The 11,024-nt window shown below is 39.1% G+C and overlaps 1 protein-coding gene across 1 annotated transcript in view; it reads right to left on the bottom strand.

Moving 5' to 3' along the window:
* Positions 1-3,237: 3,237 nt before the first annotated feature.
* The window catches only part of LOC121240288 (ubiquitin carboxyl-terminal hydrolase 8), a 28,371-nt gene continuing 20,584 nt past the window's right edge, over positions 3,238-11,024 (bottom strand). The window contains 7 exon segments of the mRNA XM_041137680.1: positions 3,238-3,549; positions 6,708-6,853; positions 6,980-7,237; positions 8,049-8,219; positions 8,328-8,468; positions 8,613-8,875; positions 8,878-8,938. Of these exon segments, the coding sequence (XP_040993614.1) occupies positions 3,270-3,549; positions 6,708-6,853; positions 6,980-7,237; positions 8,049-8,219; positions 8,328-8,468; positions 8,613-8,875; positions 8,878-8,938 (1,320 nt within the window). The 3' untranslated portion in view covers positions 3,238-3,269.

Here is an 11,024-nt window from a genome sequence, read left to right as displayed (position 1 = left end):
AGTTGCCTTGCATTTGATCTGGGTTAAGGCTCTTAATTTTCTTGAATGAATGAAACATAGAAAGGGCAGATTTAATCCCATCTTCAACATCCCTTTGTTCTCTCTCTCAAATATCCGTAAGTTTCTTCTTCTCCAACAGGCCCATGCTATCATAAAAAAGGTCTCGAATTGTTCTTTACTGTTACACTCCTACACTTTGATCACCACTTCAAGGAATAGCAATGTTGTTTCTTCTATTGTAAAATTAGGAATATGTTTCTGCCATATGTGCCTCAATAAAGGACAAGAATAGAGAGCATGTAAGGAGTTCTCTATCCCAGATGAACAAAGTTGGCACAAATTATCCTCTTATCCTCTACTGCTCTTCTTTTATGCAAATTCTCTTTGGTTGGTAGGCTATCTAACACTGCTCTCCATGCAAAAAGCTTAACCTTGTGCGGTATCTGCAGCTTCTAGATTGTTTTAAGAACTTGTTTATGTCTATTTGCTGAAGAGCTCTCCCTTTCTGATTTGCTATTGTCCATTCCCCTCAGATATCTGTATGCACTCTTGACACTGGAACTTCCACTTCTTTCCAGTGCCTAAATCAACTTGTCACTGTGGTTATCAAAACTTCTTACTATCTTCAAAACCTCATTTGCTGTTGTAGGTGGAAGTAAGCATCTTACTTTAAATACATCCCACCAACCACTGTTCATATCAATTAGAGACTCTACTCTAGCATTATCATCAATAATCTACCCAGTAGCCATCTGTTTGAGATCTTTTATACATGGGATCCAGTTGTCCTTCCAAATTCTAACCCCTCTGCCATTGCCAACCCTCCATCAACTTGTCTTTTACTCCCCAAATGCCCCTCCACACGAAAGATGGATTGTGTCCCAATCTTGAATCTGAAAAATTAGCTTGAGGGAAGTATCTAGCCTTGAAAATCTTGTGAAGAAGGCTATCAGTTGACTGCATAAGTCTCCACCCTTGTTTAGCTAATAAGGCATCATTAAAAGTTTTTAGATCCTTAAAACCCAAACCTCATTCACTCTTAGGGAGACACAACTTCTTCCAACTGATCCAATGGATTTTCTTCTCCTCCCTCCTTTGACCCTACCAAAATCTTTCCATCATCTATTCAAGCTCATTGCATAATGCAGTTGGCAATTGAAACAATTCATAGCATATGTGGGTATTGATAGTACTACTGCCTTGATCAGGATTTCTTTTCCATCTTGAGAAAGCGACTTCTCCTTCCAATTTTTTAACTTTATCCACATTTTGTGTTTGATGTCAGAAAAAGCCCTTGCTTTGTGCCTACCCATCATTGGTGGAAGGCCTAAGTATTTTTCATAGTTCTGGTACTCGTGAATACCCCAAAAAGCCATAAGCTCTTATTGCTTCTCCACTGATACATTTTTACTAAATACCATTGCTGTTTTTTCTTTATTTCTTCTGCTCTGACGCATTTTCATATACTGAGAGGATCCGATGAACATTCATGGTTTCTTGAAGTGATGCCTTACAGAATAACACATTGTCATCTGCAAACAGTAGATGATTCACCCTTGGGGCACCCCTACACACCTTGATTCCACTTATCATCTTCTGTTGGCTTGCTCAAGTAAGAAGTGTAACCAGTCCTTCTGTTCCCAGTAAAAATAGGTAGGGAGAGAGGGGGTCACCCTGCCTTATACCTCGAGATGGACAAACACCCCACTATTGCATCCTCCCTCCCAGAATGAGTTTAACGCACTGAAAGACATTATATCAAAGTAGATGCCTTTAAGGGCATCCTCAACATTCTTGGTAATTAATCTACAAAGTCACACGTAGTGCAGAACAGACATGGTGAAAATGGACTCGGATGATATGAAGGATTCTAAATATCACACGAAATTGGGGAAATGTTCTCTCATTTGAGTTATTGAATGTGTGTGACAGTAATTTCCTGTGTCTCACGTACCAGCAATCTTAAAAACATAAACCAAGGTCCCATATATATATATATATATATATGGAACTGCCGGTAATGTTAGCGGATATAGGATGTTAAACATTTCCTTCCACAATTCAAGATATCTTTAAATATATGGCAAGTTCATCACCAACACAAGGTGAAAACAAGACAAAAAGAAACACCACTTACATGGACAAATGCAGTGTAATGACCACCTCCCATGCTTCCGAAGTGATTACTAACTGCATAAAGCATGTAACAATTGCATGACTGGCCATACATCGGCACAATATAAGGTGACAGATCAAAATTATCAACAGGAAAGTCAACATATGTCTCCAGCTTGTTCTTCGAGAACCGACTATATGAGAACCTCTTTAAGTGAATGACCAAAATCTCTGGCAGTCTCCAAAGATCTAACTTTTTAATGGCTTGACAATGCTTTTTGCAGCCAGGACAGTACCTAAAATTACATAAAAAAGAACTTGACATTGAAATACTGCAATAACAAGCTGCAGCTAACACAAGGAATATAAGAAATTCTAGAGTTTGTAGGGAACATCAACGATAGAGCACCTGCAAGGTATTTAGTTATCAAATTGTTTACTTATATAAAAAAAATGTATTTATTCCTGTTTCATAAAAATTACAAAATAGCGCAAGTTATAATTAATGGACAAATATCTTGAGCACGTAGAGAACATTTGACGAGGCTATTGAGCTTGGTGGCACAACTTGTATTGCCATTGATATAAGAATATAAAGCGTTTCTCAAATGAACAAGGAAAAACTATTTATAATCTAATGTGTTCATTGCAAATAAAGGGGGCAAGTTTACAAGTCAAAAAGTAAGGAGCCCAATGGTGAGTGTTTGAACAAAGTAGTGAAGAAATGCACATATTTTGACAGAGTGAGCAAGCACAGACAACTGGCAGAGTTTGAACAACTGGGCAAGCATAGACAATTGGTAAAGTTTGATTCATTAAAATTAGGAAGACTCGTATATCCATTGCCAAAACAAAGCTCTTGATAATGATGATGTGGAGATCGCTAATTAAAAGTTACTAAATCCATATTTTTTTTACAGAACATGCCTGAATACCACGATGCACTAACAGAAAATAACACAGTATACTGAAGAATGTTAGAAGATATTTCATAGCAACAAAGCAGAGACGATTTACCAACAATAATAGATCAACCTTCCAGTATGAGTCACACAAAAGTTTCGGGCCGTATATAAAGTGAAAATGTTTTTGAAGCTCAAGTTAAAAAGTTAAAAATGATAATTCCCTTTTCATCTGTTAAGTAAAATTGCAGTTCAGCATCGGAGGCTGAGACAAATCCATTTGACTTTAAAGGGGTTCACACCTCCACCAATAAGACATTCTGCACCCTCTATTCCAGTAACTTCATCAGATACGGTGCCCTCAGAGATATCAAAATCTTCTGTGGTGTCTTCAGCAAGTTTTCGAAATGAATTAAGCAATTTTAGATACAGAGAGCAGATATCAGACAAACCCAAAGATCCACAAAGTCTGGCCACAAGAGGAACTCCAAATGCCTTCCAACTTGAAGTCAGTTTTCCATGGATGTACTGTCTGACAGTGTACAATTGAACAGAAAACCAGAATTAAGAGGGAACCATCAAATCAATATTTTCATCATATGATGACCTAAAAAAGAAGATCGAGGATGCCGGGATACATGTTCATTTTCCCTCGAGTTTTCGACTTGGAATCCAAAAATCTTATGTCAAGAGGACCAACGGCGACGAATGATTAGTATGAGAAGGAGCAAAAGAATGATGGATATTGCACTTTAGCTAACTTTCATGATAAACTGCCTCATAAGAAAAATTTGATGAAATAGCCATGGTGTTGCTCTACTTCTGTTGACGAGCACTAGAACAGATCTGTGTATCTTTCTACTCCCACACGGAACTCTTCCAATATTCCATATAAAAGAAGGCACCTTACCTTAATTTTAAACTTAAAATGAAATTAAACAGCCATGAACACCATTTCAAGTACCAGTCAACACTGACCCACAGAGTTGGGGGTCACTATGTTTCCTGTTCAAGAATACAAATCAATATTTGGACATTATGAAGAAGAGACAAAAACCACATTTTCTAGGGCCAAAGAAAGGTGAGGAAGACCAAGTCTTAACTAGACCTAGCAAAGGGTGCAAAGTTGACAAATATCATGGAGCTTGCTCAGCACCTTCTTCTTCTTCTTCTTCTTCTTCTTTTTTTTTTTTTTTTATTGGCACCGGGTGTCCAGAAACAGCATCCCGGGGATGCACAAGCCCTCTGACAAGGAGTTTCTCACAAGTGCACCTCGGGTAATTCAAGGAGAAACTCCCCTAGTCCAATGACCCCTAGAGATTATTTGCACCCAAGGGGATTTGAACCTTAGACCTGGGGGAGCATATCCTCAACCTCAAGGCCTTTAGCACTTGAGCCTCCTAGGGGTTGAGCTTGTTCAGCACCTAAAATCTCACATTATTATGTAAAGCTTCCAATTCTAGGGACATGTATTATACAAGTAACCACCATGGAGGTGTGCTTAGGGGTGGGCACTAGGCAGCAAGTCACCAAGACCTGCCCAGCCCTCCCCATCCATCTGTCCCGCTAGGTGACAGACGGGCAAAGCCCCCTCCCCAAGGATTGGGGCAAGTAGGCATTAGCAAATTTGTAACACATGCACACGAGTACCCCACCTAATATATAGACCTAGTACAAAATTCACATTTTATTTTTTTTCTTCTTTTTTTCTTTACAGTTTTTTGACATATTTAAATATTTTTAAAAAATAAAAAAATATACCAATATACTAATAGTCATTTCCTTAATCAGTAAGTAAAAGAAAAAAAATTAAATGCATGAACGGTCAAACTGGGGTGGCATAGCAGCATTATTCTTTTGTTTTTATAACAAACCTAATCATTTTAACATATTTTTCTCTCTTTTGTCTCCTCTTCTTCGTCCTCCCACCGCCAATCAAGGTTTCTTTCTTCTTCGTACTTTCTTCTTCTTATTTCTCTTCTTCTTCTTCTTCTTCTTCTTCTTCTTCTTCTTCTTCTTCTTCTTCTTCTTCTTCCGTTCTTCATCTCTTTCTCCTCTTTCTCTTCTTATTCTTATTTTTCATCCTACATTCTTCTCAAGGTTGTTTTGAGACCCACGGCCACGATCTCAAATAGTCTGTTTTGAGATCCATGGCTGCGGCCATGGGTCTCAGATTCGGTGGATTTGAGACCCACGACTATGACCGTGGGTTTCAGAACTTGAAAGTGGTGGTTTTGAGACCCACAGTCGCAGTTGTGGGTCTCAAGGGTTTTTTTTTAGACCCACAGCCACAACCAAGGGTGTCATAAGTAGTGGTTTTGAGATCCACTACGGCAGTTTGGGTCTAGATGTGAAGAGACCGAGGGTCTCATATTGTATGATAGCTTGGTTTTTTTTTTTTTTTGATAAGTAAATGATAGCTTGGTTATTAGATTCGATTCGGTTGAGCATGATTTTTGGTCAGACATGGTTAGATTTTGGATGATTTGGGATGGTTTGGTTTAAATAGACAGGAACCAGATGGTGGATTGAAAATTCGTCCGCCCACCCAGCGGGGACGACTGAAGTGTGGGGGAGGTGTGGCCAGAGCCATATTGAGAATTTTCCACCCTGCCATGGCAGGTGTGGGGTGCGGGTAACACCACTAGCCATGCTCATCTGGTCCCAAATCCCTACCGACCCAATTGAACCAACACCATCAGTCAGTTTTCAACAGTCACTTGACGCAAGCTCTTTTTTCTTTTTTCTTTCTTTCTTTCTTTTTTTTTTTTTTCTTTTTTTTTTTTTTTGCAGGTCAATTTTGAGGAGGGCATTTAAGCCCAGTTGAGAGGGGGATTCGAACCACCCACCTGAAAGCCGCATGCCAAGGACCCAGGTAGATGCTAGTTGACCTACAAGCGATTGGATTTATTGGTGTACTGATCATCTTCATGCAGGCCATCATTTATTGATGATAAGTAAATCTGATAATAGAGATTGAAATGAAGACAAATATTTTTTTATTGGCACCGGGTGTTCAATCCCTACTAATCCCAAGGGTGCACAAAGAAGTTCCCCCAGTCTAATGGTCCCTAGAAATTGTTTGCACCCAAGAGGATTCGAACCTTAGACTTGGAGGGAGCATACAACCAAGACCAAGGCTTTTACCACTTGAGCCAACTCCTAGGGGTTAAGAAGATATATTAAGAGTTAAAAAGATACACACACACACACACAATACATGCTTCATAAGCGGCGTATAGCAACCCCATGCTTAAAAGACATCATTCAAGATAGCTAAGCCTTTAAGAAAGGACTTCTTTTGTCCGAAGTCTTTCTATCATGGCAAGAGATCAGAATCAAACCTATGTTTCTCATTAAAGAGGGGTCAGGTAGAGATAAAAAACTGACCTCCCTAAATTTTTCTGACAAAGGCCAAACCAAATGCCAGGGAAAATATATACAAAATAAAAATAAAATTACAGCTGATATGTTCCGAGGCTGAGAGAAAGAGAGAGAGAGAGAGAGAGAGAGTGAAGGACTTCTCTCTGTGCTAGTTGAATATGACTCAGGGGGATAGGGTACTTTTCAAAATTAGTATAAGGTGTCGGGTCGAAATCTGGATTCAAGAGGCCCCTATTCAGCGATTAAGAATGGAGAAATTACATAATCAAAAAATATCAATAACAAGAAACAAATTGAACTTACTCCTCCTCACGCTGATGCATGAAGATAACCAAAGGGGCTTGTCCAGTATCCTTTGCTAATCGATAGGCTACTAGTCGATCATCATCTCTTATCAAGGATAATGAATCAGCTGGCTCCTCAAGATAGCGTATAATTCGGTTGTTGTATATCTGCAAGGGAACCTTGGAGGACAGATATCAAATTAAAAATATATAGAGATCATCTGTAGCAGTAGAAAATCAAACATCAACCAAATGCAAGCTTTACTTTCAGAATATTAAGAGACTGCAATGTACCTCAGCCACCAATAAAGTCTCATCAGCCCTTAAAGAACATGCAGAGCCCAGAGCCATGATAAGATGTTCACATTTTCCATACTTTGGCACAGTTAAAGTCATTGGATATGGCTTACTACCCCCATTGGTATTCAGGACTGTTAAAGTCTTTGTTCGCATTGTTGTTGAAGGTAGAGGTAGGGAAAGGTACATGAATGGGTCAAATGTCACAGAGGCTTTTTTGCAAACAGGGCAAACTAATGTTGATTTATATTGACCCTGCAAACAAAAAGAAAAAGAAAAATACGATGGCAATAAGGCCGATAAGGTTACCGTCTTTTATGCAGGAAATGAGGACAGACAAAAGTCAGTAATTCAGAACATAAGATCTGTTCAAGCCTACATGAAGATCTGTTCCAACAAGAAATATTCCAAACAGAATCTAACCTGATGTTCTGACTTCTACGGAGAAAAACAAACAAATAACAAATCAGAACCAGTTTACACAATTAGTGACTTGACTATATGAGCAATCTATTTGGGTTGAGTCGCTGGATAAGGGCTACCTAACCGTGGTCTGAAAAGATCAACTTAGCCTTTAGTTTCTGATTATTGTCACCAGATTTATGTGATTGGATCAAAATCCATAATTTCTTTTTTTTATTGGCTTCTCTAAAGATGGTAACAAAGAATAAATGTGGCGTTTCCTGATCAAAAGGCATTTTGATCAGGATCAAAATCCATAAAATGAAAAGGTCATAGAAATTGACAAGACAAACGTTTTGAGACATTCAGATTTCTCAAACAACTGCGGCAACAAAATTAATTTCAAGTCCCACACAGAATTTCAAATTCTTCCTTTGATGTAAACTGTGGCACCTTTCAAGCACGCCTTAGTTCCTCCAAACTTACACATGTCCCAGAAGGACCTGCAACATTTATAATGCAACTCAAACCAACGGGAGAGGGCGTTTCATCATTTCCTAGCAATAAAAGTTCTAAACTTTAAAGAAGCTTACAGGAAAACAATGAGTAGGGGAGAGAAGGACAATAAATTTAAGGAATAAAAGAAAAAGGATGAGACACTTACTTGGCACACATCAACAATTATAGAGTCGTTACGAGCCAAATGATTCCGCCAGTATTCATCAGCTACTTCTCTGTCTGAGCGACCATCGCCATCCTTGGCTTCAATATAAGGCTTGCATTTTACACGATTGAGATCTTCATGGAGCCCATCCAACAAAAAAGCAAGGAGCTCCTATGAACAAAACAAGAACCGTCATTTCTTTGAAAGAGAAATTGAAAATCACAACCCAGAAGATAAAAATTGAAAATCAACATCTACTTGACATATTAACTCACTAACTTGGGAATCATGTTGATTATAGCCGCTGAATTGAGGAGCAAATTGAGCTAGCTTTGACTTGAACAATCTTGGAGCCACTGGAGCTGCTCCAGGAGCCCATAACTTCCGTAACAGATCTCCAAATGCTAAAGCAATCTCACCCTAGTGAAGATTTCAATGCTTATTAAGACACCAAAATATTTTACAGATATTCCAAGAAAAATGAGTAACTTCTCATAGAAATGTACTCAGAGAAAACTCATGTTAATGTCAAAATAAGAATTGATGACCACAATAAAAGATAGCATACATGCCCAGTGGGTTTTCGTGATTCATTTCTCTACCATAATCTCCAAGAAAATAATCAACAAGCTTTGGTGTGTGGGCGAAGCATTGGAGAGCGCTATTCATGAAACAAGTATTTCCAAGATTTTGCAATCCAGTCAATCCCAAAGAACCAGCTTCGCCAGAATTTGTATGACTGAACATAGAATTCATATTGCCTACACAAAGATTCAGTGAAGGACTAGCAGACGACTTTGCCAGAGCAGAATACTGCATAATCTCATCTTTTTCCCATCCTTGCACTTCACTGAATCTGACAATCCATAAACTTGCAACTCCAGCACAAACTGTGAAAAGCATAACACAACGGGTAAAACCTTAGAGGCCATACATCAATAAGCCATAAATCACAGAACAAAAGCTAAGAAGTGAGAAGATTAGTTGCTGTAATCAAATTTTCTCCCAAAGACCAAGACAAAGATGGCCCTAAATTACACCTAAAAAGAACCAACTGATTTAGTATTCTGAACTAACGATAGCCACTCCTACTGAACATCTGATCAGAAAATGACACATATAATAGAGAAAACCTACTAATTTTTTTTTTTTATAAGTAAACGATTGTATTAATAATAATAGGCTTAGCCCAAGTACACAAGAAGGTATACAAGAGTTAGGGCCTATCTAGGAAGAAGAAAAAGAAACAAGAAAGTCATGAATGCCAAGGCCATTAAAATCTATAGATATGGCCCATAAAAATAATGTTCTAACAAAAAGTGATCTAAGTTCCTCTATAGAGCATTCTTTGTCTTTAAACGTCTGGTCATTTCGCTCCTTCCATATGCACCACAAGATGCAAATAGGCAACATTTTCCACACAGCTGTGATTTGGGGGGCTCCTCTTTAGATTTGTCTAGCTGGCCAAGAACTCAACCACTGTGAGACATGACCCAAGCTAGCTCTAACCTGCAGAACACATCATCCCATAGCTCTCTAGCGACCTCGCAATGTAGTAGGAGATGACCCACAGTCTCACCACTTTTCTTACACATGCAGCACCAGTCTACTATGACAACCCCTCCTTTCCGTAAGTTGTCCATTGTCAAAATCTTACCCAAGGAAGTTGACCAAACAAAAAATGCCGCTTTAGGAGGCACCCTATTTCACCAAATCTTCTTCCATGGGAATTGGTTGTCTTGCAATTATGTGAAAGACTTTTAAAAAAGAATGAACCGAGAACATGCCTTTACCTGTGGTTGTCAACTCCTTGAATGTTCAGTCTCATGGAGTGTAAATGACAAAAAAATCCTCAAAACTACCAATTTCTCAATCTTGGGCAGCCCTACTAAAGTTCACGTTTCAGCACCATAACATTAGCCACTGAAGCTTCCTTTTCACAAGCAATCCTAAAAACTGAAGGGAATAAATCCTTAAGGGCATTGTCCCCACACCATAAGTTGCCCCAGAATTTAATCCTAGAATCATCTCCCAACATAAGTCTAGTGCGACGAGTAAAAACCCCCCACCCTTGTCTAATATGCTTCCAAATTCCCATTGCATAAGCCCCACTCACCTCTCTAGTGCTCCAACCCCCCCCCCCCCAACACACCTCCATATTTAAGGTCTATCAACGACTTCCATAGAGTTTACAGTTCCATAGTGTATCTCCACAACCATTTCCCAAGTAAAGCCCTATTAAAGATCCTCATATTTCTAATTCCCAACCCACCAGAAGAAATTGGAGAGCATACCTTATCCCACTTGACCAGGTGGAATTTAAATTCATCCTCCATGCCACTCCAAAGGAAATCACGATGCAATTTTTCAATCCGAGTCGCCACACTTATTGGAATGGGGAATAGAGATAGAAAGTACATTGGTAAATTGGACAGAGTGCTTTCGATTAAGGTGATCCGACCACCTTTCGACAAGTACAATCTCTTCCACCCAACTAATCTACATTCAATCTTCTCAATCACCGTATCCCAAATTGATTTAGCCTGTGATGCTGCCCCCAACGGAAGACCAAGGTAATTCATGGGAAGAGACGAAACCTTACATCCAAGAATGTTAGCTAACTGTCGGATATTGCAACATTACCAACCGGCACCAGCTTTGATTTGTCGAGGTTCACTTTCAAACTAGACGTCGCTTCAAAACAAAGTAAGAGAGCCCTTAATACTCGCATCTGGTTTTGTTCTGCCTCATAAAAAATCAATGTATCATATGCAAACAATAGGTGAGAAATGTTAAGAGTACCCCTATTGGGGTCACCAACCAAGAAACCAATCACAAAACCACTGTTAACCAAAGCCGAGATTATTCTACTAAGCGTCTCCATAGCTATGACAAATAAAAGTGGATACAAAGAGTCCCCTTGTCTTAGGCCTCTCGAGCTATTGAAGAAGCCAATTGGGCTGCCATTTACTAACA

This window comes from Juglans microcarpa x Juglans regia, chromosome 7S (assembly GCF_004785595.1).
Source record: "Juglans microcarpa x Juglans regia isolate MS1-56 chromosome 7S, Jm3101_v1.0, whole genome shotgun sequence".
Lineage (NCBI taxonomy): Eukaryota > Viridiplantae > Streptophyta > Magnoliopsida > Fagales > Juglandaceae > Juglans > Juglans microcarpa x Juglans regia.
This window is presented reverse-complemented; position numbering and strand designations above follow the sequence as displayed.